At 43.3% G+C, this 20,208-nt stretch overlaps 1 protein-coding gene across 4 annotated transcripts in view; it reads left to right on the top strand.

Moving 5' to 3' along the window:
- nr3c2 (nuclear receptor subfamily 3, group C, member 2) overlaps nucleotides 1-20,208 on the top strand; it is a 120,495-nt gene that overhangs the window by 51,909 nt on the left and 48,378 nt on the right. For 3 of the 4 annotated variants that reach the window (XM_017464001.3, XM_047153850.2, XM_017464000.3), the window contains exon 3: nucleotides 8,524-8,651. In XM_017464001.3, the coding sequence (XP_017319490.1) occupies nucleotides 8,524-8,651 (128 nt within the window). Of the gene's footprint in view, nucleotides 1-8,523; nucleotides 8,652-17,803; nucleotides 18,674-20,208 lie in introns of those variants that run through there. The other variant, XM_053679894.1, reaches the window with a different exon arrangement.

Below are 20,208 nucleotides of genomic sequence, written 5' to 3'. Positions count from 1 at the left end.
TTAAATTAGAATCAAGAAGGAAACAGTAATACTGTGGCGTACATATACATTTTTGCTTCAGATGCTATATAGCCACTGCCAAGCTGCCACTGTTGGGCGCTTAAGCAAGGCCCTTAACTCTCTCTCCTCCAGGGGGCGGTGTATCATAGCTGACCCTGCGCTCTGACCCCAGCTTTCTAACATGCTGGGGTGTACGAAGAAAAGAATTTCACTGTGCTGTAATGATCAATAAAGACTCGTTATCATTACTCATTATTTAAAACCTTACTACACGTTCTTGTATTAAAAACCATTCGAACGTTAGGACCTCAGCTGATTGATATCGCTGACTAATAACAACCAGCTACGACTGAGATAAGGTGCGCATCCTCCTAATCGGACGGGATCGAATATGAAGGAGCGTCGCGAGCCGACGCCGGAGGCCACGTCATCCTCGTCGACGCTGGCGTCCGTCGTGAAAACGAGAGCTACGCAAACCCTTACGCTGTCTTCGTAAGCGCAAGGCAGATATGTTGTTTATGCGGCGTGAAGCTCAGTCTACGTTGTGTCAGTCAGGCTTTTACCACAGTTCCTGAAGTGCTATATTTCAGCTCCGATCTCAGATCCAGGATCTAGCCCGGGCGAAGAGCGATGGGACCAGTCTGTCTGGTTCCTTTTCTTCTCTCTTTCTCTGCATGCAGAGGTGTGTGCAGGTGGGATGCAGGTGAGAGGAGATGTGTGAAGGTGATAGAGTGAAGTGTGTGTGTGTTTTTTTTTATTATTATATATTTTTTTTTGTAAAGTTTAGCTGTTTTTTTTGTATACCTCCAGGCCCTTCTTCTTCCCCCTCCGAACATGTCTCACTGTTTTGGCTCGGTGCCTTGCAGAGAAGAATAGAAGTATGAAATGTGTGAAAGAGTCAGGTGGAGTCTGTAGGTACAAAGTCACGAGAAGCGAAGTAGTGAAAAGATCGATAAACGTAGGCTTAGCGGGAGCTTAACTTTTCGTTTGTTGGGATAAATGCTCTAGATTTGATTTGATTTGATTTTTTTTGAAGTTTACGGCTGAACAGCAGGGATTTAAGTAAATCGCAACGGAATACACCACGGTCTGTGGATAGTGTCACTGTAAGAACGTGATATGTTTTGTTTTCTTTCATGCGTGCGCAGCACCGGGCTTCTTCGTGTATATCACGATCATGTACGTGACCCGCTATTTTGAAGTCATATACTCATATTTCTCTGCATGGAACCGTAACTAATCATGAGCTTTTATGGAAAGCCAGTTGTTCAAAAATTTACAATGCAACCGGATGTCTCAATACAGTCCTTTAAACATGACGCACGGCACCTTTAATGTTATGTAAGTGTGCTTAAATGAGCCCGGGCGAACTTCTTAAGTGTAGCGTTATAAGTGCGCAGACAATTATCGTATCGGCTTTGCGAAGGCTGACAGAAAGCGCTAAGTGGCCGAGAATCCTGAACTAATCAGAGGAAAATGGCTCCCTGGTCAGCTGTAGAGACAGACACTCGGTGCGGCCGGTGAAATAGCGGCCACCTTTTCCCTCAGAAGTGGCCTCTTCGGTATGAAGTATTTATATATAACGTCCGTCTTGGAATGCAGCGAAAGCCGAAGGTAGATTAGGTGAAACAAACAAGGAAGCAGACGGAAACGACTTACACAGCCGCAGCGAGGCGACGGAAACGTTATGACCGCACCTCACACACTCGGAATGGCCTGCGGCACAGAATCGTTGGTAACCCCTAAATTCCTCTCTCCGTAGCTCCGACAGTGAAACGGCTGAGCTGAAACGAACTGAAGTGTGCAGAACCGACGGCATGTCCCTGGAATTATAAAAGTGTATTATACGCCTGCAGACCAATTATGAAACAGCTGTTGAAGAGACGGCGACGCTGAATAGGTTACAGAACCGAGTCCTCGTTTTGATAGGCTCTTCAAAACGGTCTCCGTGCGCTTAGTGTAAAAAAATTAATTAAATAAATAAATGAATAAAAAGGAAACCAGTGCTTATAAAGAAGAGACGTTTTATATAACGTATAAGAAGTCATACGGAGTCACCTGACTCGGCACGTCTTTCCACTCGTCCGTGAGTATGTACGTTAAAGAAGCGCTTGAGTATTACACTTCTGCTCGAACAGGACTTTTTATAGCGCAGTGCTACGGAATGCTGGATTCTGATTGGTCAGGAGCCTGTGAATCTGTCGATTCGTGTTCTTTTATTTAGCGCTTATGGAAGGAGTCTCCAGCGTCAGAGCTTTCTAACGGTCGGTAAGTTTCTCGAGACCGTTAGAGGGAGGTTTGCGTTTTTTTGCGTCGAGTTTCTCGTGACGATAAGGAGATACGATGAGATATATTTATGAAGTTTGGTTGCGTTGGAATGTTTTTGTGTGCTTCAAGAAAGACGGGGGGGGGGGGGGGGGGGGGAGGCTCTTGAGACGACTGTTTATAGCTACTATAACGTATGTGATGACGGGAACTTGTTTCACGGACGTTCCAAACATTAAATGTAGCTACAAACGGATAAAAAGTACGAATCTGTTTAATCTAAAAAAAAAAGTCATCAGTGGTGAATTGCTGCGTTATGAGAGGACACTTCAGGACGTGTTCTTATGGGAGACTGATGATTAATTACCTCTAAGAACATGCGTTTTATTCCTCACACCTAACGGACGCCTTTGGCTTACTCGACTCCGATGTTTATGCACGCACGTACCACATGCAATGTGAATTATAATGTGAAATTTCAAAGCAGCTTATATTTTCTGGCCCTGAGATTAGCCCCGCCCCAAGCCAGAGCATATCTCCTCAACTTGGCGCCAACTAAGACTCCATATAGTTTCAGCAGAGGAGTTGCACATGGTCCGGAGACGGAAAAGGAAAACCTGCCAGTGTTTTTATTCCGATTTCATGCAGAGAGCGCTAAAAAAAAACAAAATAAAAAAATAAAAAAATATGACAAACCGCCCCTTTAAGCGTCACACTTCCTACAGCTCCAGCAGAGTTCCTGGAGCAGCGTACAGTTGAACAGTTCACTCGACAAGAGGGTCTTCATTTCAGGCAGCAATCCAGAAACTGTCTAACCTCTCTAAACAGCACACAGACAAAAAAAAGTCTCCACGCTGAAGACTGGCACCTGACAACTCCAACGTGTATCGTGCGAACGGGGTTATCTCGTAGGTCGTGTCTTTTTTGCAGCCGATCTGTCAGTCTCTCGTCGATCGTGAAGCTCGGCGCCGAGTTACCGCAGATCTCAGCTGACTCGGGACTCCTTAAAGAGCCGTAAAGTATGCAGAATCCAAACAATCCCGAGAATGCTCGCGCCGCCGTGTCTAACGCGGTCTCCTATCAGTTCCCATCAGTTCCACATTCAGCTTCAACATCTGCTGCGTAGCGGAACGGATTTACATTTACATAAAGCAGTTGTTTTTTTACACTCGTGCGCTGAAGCCTGAACAGTTCTGCGTGCTTGTAAAGGATATAGCTTGCTTTATTGTCCCAAGATCATATTCGAAACCGTGTTGTCGTTGCACGTATCGTTTTAACATATAGTATGGGGAGTAACGTAGCCGCGGACCTCAATAAAAACACGGCTAATTTTTTCTTTGATTTTTATTAAAATTTTTTTTAGAAGTTCATTTATTTAAATACATGCGTAATCATAATAATAGGCGTTAAAAAAAAAACATTACGATTATGTTATAGAAGACAGTAGCTTAAAAAAAATTGAAAAATAGTCACAGAAAAATATGTTATAAGAAAATAAACTTTAATAAAGTTAACACCACTCATCTCAGTTAACCCCCTCTCCTAAATACACACCTTTCTGTGTGTGATTACGGAATAATATGCTCTAAATTGAATCGAATAATGAAACAGTTGTTTGCCGTCGTGCTCTGCTTGCTAGTCCGGCGAAACAGATAACGTCAGCGGTTCTCGTAGACACGGCCGGAGATCAGTGCAGAAAATGTCCATGTGTTGTGTTCATGTTCATGTTTTTTTTTTTTTAATGGGGGGGGGACTAGGCAACATGTTATATTTTGACAAGGAAGTGCTTCTTCTTTTTTTTTTTTTTTTTTTCTTTTCCAACATGTCATGACAGCATTTGCGTGGTGAAAAGACGGACACGCCATCGTGACTTAGCAAAGTAAGAGCAAATTGGAGAAAAGTCTAAAGAATCTGTAGTGAGGGAAAAAAAAACCAAACAAACAGTTTTTGTCTTTAAAATTGATTCAAGTGAGAGGAAAACGTACTCCTCTATTTAAAGCAACGTTTACGATGAGTACATCTTCTTATATTTTAAATCATTAAATACATACTTTAAATCAATTTCCTGCAGCAATATAAATTACTGTTCATGTTCTACTCTGCAGGTGTAATGGATTCGCCTTTGTTTTAAACGTGAAAGAGTTTACGCCACAGCGCTATTCCGATCGGTCGGGAGATGTTGCTCGGGTTTCTGTGACGGCAGCCCCGGCTGTAGTTCCAGCAGAACGGTTTATATGAACGTACACGTTCTAATACAGGATCGTCCCCATAGTAACGGCTCGTCCGCGAGGACGCGTTCGGCGGGTTCGCGACATAAACCAGATATAATAAATAAATAAATAAGTAAATAAATAACTGACGGCGTAGACGTTGCAATGGTGGCGCTTTTCCGTAAGGAGATGTTTATTTCACGTCCATGGAAGGAGTCTCTAGCGTCAGCGGTTTGGTAACACGGCACTCCGTAAAGTTTTGCGCCCCGAGGAAGTCCGACAGAGGGAGAAGGAATGTTTATAGCTGCTGTAATGTAAATGAGAACAGGAATTGATTTGGTTCGTGGGCCGTTCCACAACGTTAGATGTAAGTAAAGCGTGATGTGAAAAATAAATAAATAAATAAAATAAAAATAAAGGACGGCGTGTCGTTCGTAAGTTAAAAAAAAAAAAAGTAAGTCGGGAAATCGCCGTGGTATAAGAGAAAAAAAATAAATAAATAGAAAACAATCCAAGATTCGAGATATGAATAATCATCTTTGGGGGCGGTGACCGTAATTCCGCTATATTACACAAACCTGGCGTTGATTATTTTCCCAAAGCAGCACCAAGTGTTTTATTCTTCTTCTAAGCAATTGACCTGCTGTTTTAAGTTGGTGGTTTTTTTTCACCATATTCTGTGATATTTGGCTTCACAGGAGCACAGTGCTTCAAGCGAGGTTGTAGAGAATCCAGGTGAAAGTGTTTTCCCTTTTTTTTTAATTTATTTTTTTTTTTTTGTGCCTGCATACATTATGGAGGGAAAAATACCTGCGGTTCCGTGTCCGCAAATACGGCACGATTAACCGTGACTAGAAATAGACTTTTCAGCCAGTCACGGCCGCTTTCAGCCCACATTTCCGAACACTGCAGCTAATGCAGCTAATTCGGTTCATCTGCGCTTGTTGTCCATCCCATCATACAGCATTAGTTTAATGGAGTGTCATTATCTCAAATTTAGCACACAGCCTGATGTTTTTCTCACAGCACTGCCACGGTTTTGCTCTGTAACCACGTCAGCGGTTTCGGAACAGTGGACACTGACCCACTGCCTTTCACAGCAAGAGTCGCCTCGTCTTACATCGCTGCTATTTTTCTGCTCTCGCTTCACCACAAGGCTTTTAGGAGTAAAAAGGAAAGGGAAAAAAAAATTCGTGAAATTCGACTGCGACGCAGCCGGGCTTTTTTTTTTTAAATCGCGTGTGCCGGGCGCTCACGGCGATCGGCTCTTCGGGGCCTCCCGATCGTCCGCCTCGCCAGGGGCGCGCTAAAGCCGCTAACAAATTGAATGCGTGTTTAGACTGGCGCGATAGAATTAGATCAGCTCCCCTGATTGTGTCAGGGAGCCGCTGCAAGTTCTCGCTCGAAGCCGAGTGTGCCTCCGAGAGCAGACGGCTCGTTAGGATGCGATGATGTTGTCAGAATGTTAAGCGGACAATTACCATGCACTATTGATTGTGATGGGAGGGAGCTCGTTAGCAAAAGGGAAAGGAGCGAGAGTGAGAGAAAGGAAGGGATAGGTTCTCTGTCAGTAGCATAAAATTAAGAACGTTGCACAAAACGTTAAAAAAAATAGATAAATAAATAAATAAATAAATAATGATAATAAAAAAAAAACCCAGCTCTGGAAACTCATGAGTAATGGATAAAACACTTAGAGGCATGTTGTTATAGGAAAATAATCAGTAACCGAGTGGGATGACGAAGTGGAGTTATTGTTACCATCCTGGAGTGGAATATTTTCCCATAAAAGCACCTCCTGAAGAGTTTTGTTCCACTTCTACCGCAGTTTTCCGATGATACGTGTTTTTTCTTAATTAAAAGAAAAAAGTTTATCCATTTACAGTTACATTTAATGATGTAGAACTTCCTGTAGTCTGCCCTGCGATGGACTGGCACCCTGTCCAGGGTGTACCCCGCCTCGTGCCCGGTGCTCCCTGGGATAGGCTCCAGGTTTCCCCGTGACCCTGAAAAGGATAAGCGGTGTAGAAGATGGATGGATGGAACGTCCTGTAGTCACTTACATTATAGCAGTCTTTCCCTCACCAGCCTGTCTTTAAAGTTAATAAAACGCAAAATGCAGCTCGTCATGTTACTGAGGAACAAGAAGAGCTTCCTGTGTTGGAAAACTTCTAGCCGTGACTCCTTCCATCGATTCATCCAAACCTTTTCCATACCGCTTATCCAACACAGGATCGCGGGGAGCCTGGAGCCGATCTCAGGGGACTCGGGGCACCCTGGACAGTGTGCCAACCCATCACAGGGCACAATCACACACACGTTCACACACTACGGACAATTTAGAGATGCCGCTCGTCCTACAACGTACGACGTCGGACTAGGGGAGGAAACCGGCGTACCCGGAGAAACCCTCGGTGCGCGGGAAGAACGTGCAACGCTTCGGGATTTCGAACCCCGCCGACCGAAGTCGACTTATTTATATATTTAAATTGGAATGACTGTCAGAGCTGCCGTTCTAGAAGACGGATCGACCCCTCCTGACCAATCAGAATCGAGAATTCCACAGCGCCGCGGTATATAAAGCATCAATCTATTAATCGAGCTGCGGCCGAGGAATAGAACGCTCTCATTAGTCATTTCCACGAGACGAGGGTTGATTAGCTTGCCGTGTCTGAGAGGGTGACTTTGAGCTCGGAGGCGATGCCACACTTCTGCGTTCACGCTATTTCAGGTTTCTCTGCTCGACTTAATCGGATTTCTGCCGAGTCAGCCCGAACTATTTGGAGTGCACGCCTCGGGTTTTTTTTCTCCTTTTGACTGTTTCGATTGCATTTGGAGGGCACGGGACGAAAACCTGCCCCTCTCTTCTCTCTCTCTCTCTTTTCTCTCTCTCTCTCTCTCTCTCTGTTTTCTCTCTCTCTCTGTAGCTGTTTTGGTTTTAATGCGTTACTCTCTAAGCGCCGGTCCCAAACGGCTGGCGGTTTGTCGTTCGTTGAGGGCCTGACCTGACTGTTTTGTACGCGAAGGGTGGCGATGGGAGCTGTTGCTTAGTTTGGAGCTCGTCTCGGGGGGACCACCTCTGAAAACCTCACGATCTGGAGAAAAATGACGAAGCATACGTTGTGAGTCACTGACATATGCTGCACTCTTTTGGGTGCCTGGGAACAGTGGGAGGAACACATTACATCCACGTACACACTTCAGAGCACACAGATCAGGGCATGCTTTCTCCATGGGGGGATTCGAAGAGTCGGCAATAAATAATAAACGAGGTTAACCGCAAAGCATCGGTTAAGGCGTTGCGGTTAAACCCGCAATGTTACTTCACAGATCACAGTCGGTTCATCTGTGGTCACTAATTCCCTCCAAAAAAAAAACCCAACCCAACCCAACAACAAGAAAAATACAGCTTGTATCTTACTTCTCTCATTTTTCCACATGAGCTTGTGAAAATTCATGTGTCAGACTTTTAATTAAGGTCAAACCCAGAGTGCGTCCGCTATGAACGCACGGGGTTGTGCTGTTATAGAAAAACACTCAAGCAAGTGATGTCACTGGTACCACCCTGAAGATTATTTTCCAACGGCGTCGTGTCTCCGATCGTTTTATTCCACTTATAACACTGCAATCTGCCATCTCGAACACTTTTTATTCGTTAAAGACTGACACGTTTTTTTTTATCCGTTTGCGACTACATGAAATGTTGGAACCTCTGAGTCCTCGTTACTCTCGTGCTGTGAACAATCGCTCGGTCACTTATCGACGTAAAGGTTATCGCGATGAAAAAACATGAACCACAGAACGCAAAGTGAAAACTCAAGTGTTACAAATCTCTGGCACTGGAGACTCCTTCCGTAGACGTTCAATAAATAAAGATTCAAACGTTTTCATTGTTTAATAGCGGCACGTTTTTTTTTTTTGTTTTTTTTTAAAAATCTGTTTATTCGGAGTGGTTTTTGAGTGACATGAGTTCATATGAACCTGGGATTTTGGTTTGTTACGACTAAATGAAGTGTTATTTTTTTGTGTGTGTGTGTTCTCATAACAGCGCTCCTCTGAGACACTCATCCTCGACGGCTAAAGTGTGTTTGGTGTGCGGGGACGAGGCGTCCGGGTGCCACTACGGCGTCGTCACCTGCGGGAGCTGCAAAGTCTTCTTCAAGAGAGCTGTGGAAGGTACGGCACTGATATCGGCACTAGCTCTCGTTCACTTCCGATCGTTTTCCTCTTAGCTGCTTTCATTTAGTAACTGATTATGTAGTCATTTTTGGCAGGTTTTAATGAGCCGGTAACTGGGATTATTTCAGCACGCTTCAGGGATTTGTTGTAACGCTGCCAGGTTGTGTGTTTACATATGAAACCAGGGTGGCATGAAGAAGTAGCATTGATTCTATAAACAGCTCTGTATCCGTTAGCGGCGTCTAATTATCGAGTCTGTGCGGTCAAACTCCGGATTTTCCCCATTGTTATCCGATCGCCTGTCTAGACGTCAAAAATCAGTCTCGGCAGGTCGACTAACTCGAATCCGATGGCTCGATTTTACTCTGAGGAGCTTTGACCAGCTGTCCTAAATAAATACGAGGTTATTTTCCCCCGGAAAACGGTTCGCAGTCATCCGTAAAGGTTTCATTGTAGTCTCCAGAGTTGGGTGCAAATGTTTTCATGCCGTAAATATAACAAAGAGCACATCGTTCATTCGTCTTCAGTAAACTGTTTATCTTAGTCAGGGTTTCAAGTTGTATTCGTCACGTACGAGCCAACCGCCAACCTTGGAGGTGTGATACAAACGTGCTAGCCGCTAAGCCATTGTACCCCCGACGAAGCAACATTAAAACTGATATCAATCCCGCCGCACGCATGGTCCGACGTCTCTTTATTTCCCCATTTTAGTTCTTACCTGCGGTCGGTTCTGTTCACGCTAACGTTCAAAAACGGAAGAAAACTTTAAAGCGTGGTTCCATTTGATCTTGTAATATACTACTAGTACTCTCATTAAAAGAGACAGAGACATTATGAAGAAAAATAAAGCATGGGGAGAAGTAGCAGAGTCCGGTGGTACCGCTGGTGATTGTACGTAGTTAGCATCATTAGCTTGTTTTCTTAATCTGCCAATGAAGGTAGTATGAAGCCTAGCACACACTGTAACGTGTGACCCAAGAAGCATTTACTCCTTGCCTACTAGCATTGAAGAAGACGTGGAAATTTATAGCAGGATGGTTCTGATTGTCTTAGGTTACAGATGTTTCCTCAAAAAAGACAAAACAGTCGTTCAAAAGTTCGTATTCCCTAAGAAGTTTACAATCAGGTCCACGGGTGAGTCGCAATCAGCTCCGTAGTTCACTTAGTCCAGGGCGCTGATCAGGGAGTCGGCCATTTTAAGGGATGTCTCAATGGCTAAAATCCTTCCAGTGCACTTTAACGTTCGCTCCGTAAAAAAATCCCACAACGCACCGCAAAATCCAGGAAGCATCGATGCTCACTACGTGTGTTCCTTTAATGGAAATGATGTCATGTGTTCTGTAGCCTCCACGTTTGAGAAAGAAAAAAAAAAAAGGTTTTTTAACTTTATTTGTAGTTCTATATACGGTTTGAGTCTAACAACTTTTAAGTGTTTAAGGATTTTAAAAATAATAATTATAATAATAATAATCCACTAGCTTGCCTTTGGTTCTGCTTGACATATTATGGAAGAAATGTGTGCGATTAAGCTAACAAAGTTATATGGCATATAAAAGTTAAATATTTGAAGTTTTTCATTTTTGGTGACGTTTTACAACGCGAGTACGTGCTCGTGTCACAGGAAATGCACTTATCAGTGTCCCAGTGAGTAGTGAGCCAGTCCCAATAGGTCCTTACCAGTGGCCGAACTCATACCGAGCTATCAATCTGTCTGCAGCCTTCACCACATTGGAATAATAATATTCCATCCATCCATCTTCTATACCGCTTACTCCTTTTCAGGGTCACGGGGAACCTGGAGTCTATCCCAGGGAGCATCGGGCACAAGGCGGGGTACACCCTGGACAGGGTGCCAGTCCATCGCAGGGCACAATCACATACACACTCACACACCCATTCATACACTACGGATACTTTGGACACGCCAATCAGACACGCCAATCACGCCAATCAGACACTGATAAGTGCATTTCCGGTGACACGAGCACGTACTCGCGTTGTAAAACGTCACCAAAAATGAAAAACCTTTTTTTTTTTTCTTTCTCAAACGTGGAGGCTACAGAACACATGACATCATTTCCATTAAAGGAACACACGTAGTGAGCATCGATGCTTCCTGGATTTTGCGGTGCATTGTGGGATTTTTTTAGGGAGTGAACGTTAAAGTGCACTGGAAGGATTTTAGCCATGCATGTCTTTGGACTGGGGGAGGAAACCGGAGTACCCCGAGGAAAACATGCAAACTCCGCGCACACAGGGCCACGGTGGGACTCGAACCCCCGACGTGTGAGGCGAACGTGCTAACCACTAAGCCACCGTGCGCCCCCAGAATAATAATATTTTTATTACTCAACGGATTATAAGTTCAAACTATCGATTTTTTTCCCTTTCAAAATCCATGGGGGATGCAAACTTTTGCACACTCGACTCTGAAGTGTTAAGAGTTTTTTGGTGAACCAGGACAGGATAATATTCGGAGAGACCATAACTGCACCAGAGAAAAATCGCTGGACCGTTACAGTCTCCGGAGGAAAAAGAAAAAAAAAAAAACAGTTGAAACAAAAAGCTGACTCAGCACTCAGACTAGCCCGAGCTGCACAGAGCAGAAAGTCACAGCCCGAGAGCAAAACCGCTTTGAAATCTATCTGGGGGGAATATATATATATATACATATATATATATATATATAATTTTTATAGACATAAACATTTCAGATCTGAGGAAAAAATGTACAAGGAAATGAGTCCACGTGTTTATGTGAGTATTAGAAAACAGGCAGGATGTACCGTGTGCCGAATTGAAATTCGGTGCAGGTAACGATTCTCACAGCTTTTCTCTCTTCACCCAGTGTTCCTAACAAACATCTCCCACAGCTTGACACATTTGTTTATTCTGTTCAATTTTCATCTTTTTTAACATGTAGCAAATTTACAGCAACTACATGAGCTCTTAAAACACTGTAACTGGTGTCACAGCAGCCTGCTCTCGCGGCTCTCGCGGCTCGACGGGAATGTTTCACTTTGCTCTTTTCATGGCGTCGCCTGGGGTACTGGATCCCGACCGTGGTTTTGGTGCACGTTTCAGTGCTTTCCTCACTCTAACACACCCGCGTCAACACGGGACGAGCCCGTTAATGAGCTGTTTATCCGGATCCCGTTAGTTCCTTTTTGTTTGCTGCAAAGAATTGATGCGCATCGTTCCAAATCAGACTAATTTAATAGGAGAAATCGTGATATAGTGCACACACAGGCTTAGCAGGAGGAGATAACTAGAACCGTGAACGTGCAAAACTGTGGTTTGATTTATTATTATTTTTTTGAAAGCCCTAATTCAATCACACATGCGCTTTGTTAATGTACAGCCTGTAGCCGACTCCATGCTAAGGCCATTTCTCTTCCCTAGTGCTTCTATTTTAAACATCGAGGTTAGCGCCGCTTTAGGCTCTGTATCATGACTCTACACAATCATGTAGGCCACATTATATTACAACAGAGTCAATCGCAAGAGATGTACTTATACTAGCTATGAATAAAGAAAATGCACGGTATGGACGTCTAAATCTGTCTCAGTAAGTCCGATCTAATTGCTTGACAATACACTAGTGACTCATTACTAGACATGGAAAGCAAATGCTAGGTCTAGAGTAACGCTTTAGTATATATTGAGGTGTTTTTGTTTTTTTTTTAACCTCATTTGCTTTACCCAAACATTTCACAATGCATACTTACTCAATATTATGCCAAAAGTATGTGGACACTTGACTATAATACCCATACGTGGCTCTTCCCCAAACTGTTACTACAATGTTGGAAGCACACAATTGTATAGAATGTGTTTGTGTGCTGTAGCTTTACAATTCCCCTTCACTGGAACTAAGAGGCCTAAAACTGCTCCAGCAGTGGATTTGTTAGTGTGTTTACGATCATTATCCTGTTGAAAAGTCCACTTTCGGTTCAACTTCAACCGTCAGACAGACGGCTTCACATTATCTTCAAGCACTCTTTGATATGATGCAGAATTCATAGTTGAATCAGTGAATGCAAGCGGTCCAGTCCCTGAGGTAGTGAAGCAACCCCAAACCATAACATTTCCACCACCGTGCTTCACAGTTGGTATGAGGTGCTTCTCCTGAAAAGACCTGGTCTTTGTTCTGTGCCAAACATGTCTGCTGTTACTGTGGCCAAACAACTCTATCTTTGATTCGTCTGTCCAGAGCACATTATTCCTAAAGGCCTGGTCTTTGCCTATGCGCTCGTTGACAAACTGTAGTCTTACAAAGGCTTTTTCCTGGCACGCCTCACGTGCAGGTCAAGTTTGTGTAATCTCTTTCTGACTGTAGACGCGTGCACTTTGACACCAACAGCTGCAAGACTTACTAGCAGATCCTGTGATGAAATTTTGTGGTTCTTGGAGACCTCTTTTTGCATCAGACGGTCTGATCTTGGGCTGAATTTCGCCGGGACGGCCGGTCCTGGATTAATCGGCACTCGTTTGAAATCCGGGCCATTTGTAGATGATTTTCCTTACATTGGCGAGCCTGAACCCGTCCTTGCTCTTGAAGGACTAGGCCTTTTTTGGAGGCTCCTTATATTCTATGATTAGACGATTGCCTCACCTGTTTCACATCACCTTCACATTTCAACTTGTCACATCGCTATTAGTCCTAAATTGCCCTTGTCCCAACTTTTTTGGAACATGCTGCATGCATCAATTTCAAAATAAATGTTTATCTTCAAAAAAAAGAGCTGATTAGGTAAAACATCAACCACCTTGTCTTTATAGGTTTTTTTTGTTTAAATACACGTCAAAGTACGTTCACAAATCACTCCTCTTTGTTTTTATCAGCATTTTCCATACTGTCCCAACTTTTTCGGAATTGGAGTTGGTATACATGAGTCAAATAAAGGCTTTTCTTCTTCTTATAGCCAGCCTGTTTTAGCTTCCTTTTCACAGAGGCACAGATCTAACCTACAGCTCCGCCTGCACTTTACTCCAGAGAGATAAGCCTGTACAACCTGGATTTTAGCAACACGCCCCCCTACGCCACCAGCAGCTCACATTGTGATGTACCATAACACGGCTAATACAGGTGCCCATGCTGTCAGTCAGTGTTACCCGGGTGTATTTAGGGGTATTTCGGTTGAAGGATTTTTTTAAGAGGAAGCGCAGAGACTACTGCATGCTGTAGTGTAGGTAGTGTAGGCGGAGGAGATATAGTTCAGTGTGTGTGTGTGTGTGTGTGTGTGTGTGTGTGTATGTTTCCCTACCTTACCTGACCCCAGCCTAGTTACAGTAAGATAGAGCAAGAGCGAGAGAGGGAGAGACAGAGCTAAAAGCAAAGGGGAGGAGACAGCGAGAGGGAAAGGAAGTGAGAGATGGGGGGGAAGGATGAAGCAGATGATAGAAAGATCGACAGAAATAGAGAAGAGAGGGCAAAAGAGAGGAGAATAGATGAGGGCGAGAGACTCGTAGCAGAACGAGGGACATGGGGATGGCAGAGAAACAGAACACAAGTGTTAATACAGCAGGGGAATAACGCAGCACGGCACTTCGTTTGTGTCTGACGTGGCCTCGTTCCACATCGCGCGTGCAAGAGAGAGAGAGAGAGAGAGAGAGAGAGAGAGAGTCTCTCTCAGCCCCAGAGGCAAAAGCTCCTTTCCTCATTAAGCACTTCTGGCCTAGACACAGTGGAAAAGCAGACATTGAAAAAGATCTGTTCTTTTTTGTTTATGTACATTTAATGCAATTACACGCAGGGGAGGAAATAGCAGCTCGCTGGATTTCTGAATCTCTACCTGGAGAGACTAAGAAGCAGTTGTTCAACTGCTGAGTAAGATTATTCAAACGACTCGCAGCTATGACAAAGTTTTGAACATTTTCAAACACAAAAGCTTTCGCTGCAGCATTCAGAGCTCTGTGGTGTGGCATTACGGATATAGATACATTTTTCATGTTGTCATGTTATTAATAACTTCATTGTGTCCACCATGTGGCATTACAGACAGCTCCCTGTTATCAACGTGATGGCATTACGGACAGCGCCATGTGATCTTGGTTATGTGCTGTTTACTGTACGCTACAGTATTATGGATTGCTCCGTATTTACATTAGGCCAATGTGGAGAGCTCAATGTTATGGCATTATGAAGTCCATGACATGGCATTATTGGAAGACCTTGGTTATCTACATGGCATTAAAATGGGTAGCTCCATGTTTAAATGATGTCATTATGGACAGCTGTACATTATGGCGTGTTAGGAATGGCACTGTGGACAGCTCTATGTAATCCATATTATGGCAGTATGTGGATAGGTCCATGTTCTCCATGTTATGTCATTATGCTTAGCACTGTGTCATCAACATTATAGGGTTATGCTTAACACTGTGTCATCAATGTTATAGGGTTATGCTTAGCACTGTGTCATCAACGTTATAGGGTTATGCTTAACACTGTGTCATCAATGTTATAGGGTTATGCTTAGCACTGTGTCATCAACGTTATAGGGTTATGCCTAACACTGTGTCATCAACGTTATAGGGTTATGCCTAACACTGTGTCATCAACATTATAGGGTTATGCCTAACACTGTGTCATCAACGTTATAGGGTTATGCCTAACACTGTGTCATCAACGTTATAGCGTTATGCCTAACACTGTGTCCTCAACGTTATAGGGTTATGCCTAACACTGTGTCATCAACGTTATAGGGTTATGCTTAGCACTGTGTCATCAACGTTATAGGGTTATGCCTAACACTGTGTCATCAACGTTATAGGGTTATGCTTAGCACTGTGTCATCAACGTTATAGGGTTATGCTTAGCACTGTGTCATCAACTTTATAGGGTTATGCTTAACACTGTGTCATCAATGTTATAGGTTTAAGCTTAGCACTGTGTTATCAACGTTATAGGTTTAAGCTTAACACTGTGTCATCAATGTTATAGGGTTATGCCTAACACTGTGTCATCAACGTTATAGGGTTATGCTCAGCACTGTGTCATCAACGTTATAGGGTTATGCTCAGCACTGTGTCATCAACGTTATAGGGTTATGCTTAGCACTGTGTCATCAACGTTATAGGTTTAAGCTTAGCACTGTGTTATCAACGTTATAGGGTTATGCTTAGCACTGTGTCATCAACGTTATAGGGTTATGCTCAGCACTGTGTCATCAACGTTATAGGGTTATGCTTAGCACTGTGTCATCAACGTTATAGGGTTATGCTTAGCACTGTGTCATCAACGTTATAGGGTTATGCTTAGCACTGTGTCATCAACGTTATAGGTTTAAGCTTAGCACTGTGTTATCAACGTTATAGGGTTATGCTTAGCACTGTGTCATCAACGTTATAGGTTTAAGCTTAGCACTGTGTTATCAACGTTATAGGGTTATGCTTAACACTGTGTCATCAATGTTATAGGGTTATGCCTAACACTGTGTCATCAACGTTATAGGGTTGTGCTTAGCATTGTGTCCTCAACGTTATAGGGTTATGCTTAGCACTGTGTCATCAACGTTATAGGGTTATGCTTAGCACTGTGTCATCAACGTTATAGGGTTATGCTTAGCACTGTGTCATTAACGTTATAGGTTTAAGCTTAGCACTGTGTTATCAACGTTATAGGGTTATGCTTAACACTGTGTTATCAACGTTATAGGGTTATGCCTAACACTGTGTCATCAACGTTATAGGGTTATGCCTAACACTGTGTCATCAACGTTATAGGGTTATGCTTAGCACTGTGTCCTCAACGTTATAGGGTTATGCTCAGCACTGTGTCATCAACGTTATAGGGTTATGCCTAACACTGTGTCATCAACGTTATAGGGTTATGCTTAGCACTGTGTCATCAACGTTATAGGTTTAAGCTTAGCACTGTGTTATCAACGTTATAGGGTTATGGTTAACACTGTGTCATCAACGTTATAGGGTTATGCCTAACACTGTGTCATCAACGTTATAGGGTTATGCTCAGCACTGTGTCATCAACGTTATAGGGTTATGCCTAACACTGTGTCATCAACGTTATAGGGTTATGCTCAGCACTGTGTCATCAACGTTATAGGGTTATGCTTAGCACTGTGTCATCAACGTTATAGGGTTATGCTTAGCACTGTGTCATTAACGTTATAGGTTTAAGCTTCGCACTGTGTTATCAACGTTATAGGGTTATGCTTAACACTGTGTTATCAACGTTATAGGGTTATGCCTAACACTGTGTCATCAACGTTATAGGGTTATGCTCAGCACTGTGTCATCAACGTTATAGGGTTATGCCTAACACTGTGTCATCAATGTTATAGGGTTATGCTTAGCACTGTGTTATCAACGTTATAGGGTTATGCTTAACACTGTGTCATCAACGTTATAGGTTTAAGCTTAGCACTGTGTTATCAACGTTATAGGGTTATGCTTAACACTGTGTCATCAACGTTATAGGTTTAAGCTTAGCACTGTGTTATCAACGTTATAGGGTTATGCTTAACACTGTGTCATCAACGTTATAGGGTTATGCTTAACACTGTGTCATCAACGTTATAGGGTTATGCTCAGCACTGTGTCATCAACGTTATAGGGTTATGCCTAACACTGTGTCATCAACGATATAGGGTTATGCTCAGCACTGTGTCATCAACGTTATAGGGTTATGCTTAGCACTGTGTCATCAACGTTATAGGGTTATGCTTAGCACTGTGTCATCAACGTTATAGGGTTATTATGCTAAGTGCCACATTAACGATGTTATGGGTTTGTGAATAGCTGTTGTTCCATATATCGTAGGATGTTTAACTAAACTCTTGACAGTTGAATCCCCAGTGGGGTGGTTGCTGGTACACTACAGTTCCTACACAGAGGGAGAGTGTGTGTGTGTGTGTGTGTGTGTGTGTGTGTGGAATGGGATGTTCGTGTTTTAGTGAAGTGTATACTGAATGGTCTTTCTGTGCTGCTGTTCAGCTGTGGACCAAAATAGCATCCGTTCCTTCATAATGACAAAGCTTTATGGAATTTGGCTGCTGCTGTAGACAAGGCATTTCAAACTGAGCAAGCTTTAGCTGTAGGGCTTTAGCTCTTATTAGGATTTATTGCGCGAAAAGGGAAGGAAACGTCAGAAAATGTTGTACATTTTAGGTTACAAACGACTATTCGGCCAAGCACACGGTCAGCTTCGGAGTCGGACATTTTTATTCCGGATTTGGTCGCTGTTCAAGGCTGGGATGCGTGCGGTTTGTGTTAAGTCGCGTAGTGGTACGCAGTAGGAACTTTACACGCCACGAGGTTTCGCAGTGGGTGGGAAAAGACAAAGCCGTTTTCGCGGTTTTCCCGGCAATCGACACACTTTTGACTTCAACCCAACTCCTTAACCGCAGATAGTCAGTATTTTTTTTCTTCTTGCTTTTTTTCTTAAGTGCTTATTGCATGCATATTATCGAAAATGTCTATCGACAGCTTGGCATGTCACAGCACTTAATGATATTCAGCGTCAGTTTAAATGAGTGGTTATTCAAAAGGGGTAGTGCAGTGGCAGCAAGGAAAGCCTGTTTTACCGGAGGTGTGGTAGAGCTGACACATAGCCAGGGAAAGGTAACCAAAATACTGATGGAAATCACTCTGCTCCAGCGGAGTCATTTAAGGACAAAGCCTTCTCTATTTCAGCCTGACAGGCAGATTTCTCGACCAATCAGGCGCTGGTTCTGAGCATAATGGGAGAACGGTTATGTGTGGGAATGGACGTATTACAAAAAGGAAGCTGATTTAACTTGTTTCAAAACTTTAATACCTCTTAGAGAAGGCTTATTTCTTTTCCAAGTTACACAAGCTAATGTTTGGCACAAGGTAAAAATGACGTGTAACACGACACTAATCGTGACCGATCCTATCCTCAGCTGACCTCTGCGTGTTTGCTCTCGGCACCGGCGCTTTAAATATCTGTCATCTCTTCCGCCTTCTGGGTGATGCCTTTGTTCTTTGACACTAATGCAAAATGCACGAGCGCTCGGAGGATACAACGTTTGCGGGTAAGCAAATGGCGCAGGCGGGTATCAGATCTTACGGATCTGCGCTTTCACTATTAATATGTTTTCTGGGACGTGGGCAGGCCGCCCCGACGTGTTTATAGTGCCGATAAAATGGCTTTTGTCTGGGCTTGTTGATAGACTGTCCCGAAGCCATATCATTACATCTGAGTAACCACAGCAACCCATTTTAGGATATCAGGCTGGAAGATCAAGCCCAGTTACGGCTAGAAGAAGCCGTCAACACGAATAATCGGCGAGGGACCGTGTACGTGTGCATGTAAAAGTGGGTTATCCTGTAAAAGTGGTGTTTATGACTCGAGGTGGGGGAACTAACGCTCAACACAACGTGCGCTCACAGAGAAGTTGTTTACACATCGTTTTCAGTCTATAAATTCCATCCGAAATGTGGTTCTTTTGGTGAAAAATTAAATCAAATTGTCAGATGCCTACTCAAAGTGAGGGCGATGTTAAAAATAAAAAGGTAACATGAAATAATTCATCCTATAAATCATTCTAAGAAGCCCTGGAGAGGCCAAGATAAGATTTCTCAGCATTTTAACCGGGGGGAATATATCACCGGAGGACTGAATTTTACAGTGTTTTTTTTTGTTTGTTTGTTTGTTTGTTTGTTTTTCCTTTCCTATCCAAACTTCATGCTTTCAGGCGCTGTCGGAGATTAAAAAAAAAAAGTTTATAGGCAATTAATATGGGTGGGACGCCAAATAGTTCAAAACAACTTTGGAGATTACCTTGAGGATCGTACACAAACCCCAACCTGTCTAGCGTCATTCCGAACACGGATACCGTTCCTTTATTTGTTTATGTTCTGAGCTTAAGCTGTACACAGCTAGACAGACACTCCTGCTGCCTGATGGGATGCCGGTGCCTGATCCTGACACGCTTCTACACACTGCTGAGGCTCTTCTTGCCCTCCGGATCTCCCCGATTCATCCTGATACTGGAGCTTCTTTTTCATTTTCTGCTGTAGTGGAAGCTCCAAGATGAATGCCCTAAAGATTTACAGGAAAATGCAGAGGACTCAGACTCGAGTGGATAATCTTACTGTAGATTTGTAACTAAGAGCTGCTGCCCTAAACGTAAAGACTGCGTCCTGTGCTCGTTATTATCCCGGGACTCTTATTCACTATGGGCCGAGTCAAGCGTGCACGGCGAAGATTTAATACCCAAATTGCTCACGTCAGTATCCACAACTCAGACGTACAGTAACTACAGATTTAAAGACCCCATGAAATCAGCTCGGATGAATATGTTTACCTTACGGTCGTTTACGAGCTCCAGAACAGTGACAAAAATTCGCATTTAGAAGAATATATCCGTTCAAAATTCTACCACCAGTACAGATCGACGATCTTGATGACATTTCCTGGCTGAGGTAGGGTATACGTTATTGGCTGTTTAAAAAAAGGGGAGGAGCCAGACGGAGATAAAGATAAAAGATAAAAAACTAAAACGCTCATCCGAACCAGGATTTCTGTGACAGTGTCTGTCGTTGAATGCGCTATACGAATAAAGTC

Source organism: Ictalurus punctatus, chromosome 3 (genome assembly GCF_001660625.3).
Source record: "Ictalurus punctatus breed USDA103 chromosome 3, Coco_2.0, whole genome shotgun sequence".
Lineage (NCBI taxonomy): Eukaryota > Metazoa > Chordata > Actinopteri > Siluriformes > Ictaluridae > Ictalurus > Ictalurus punctatus.
The sequence above is the reverse complement of the archived record's forward strand: the minus strand, read 5'-3'. Positions and strand labels throughout refer to the sequence as shown.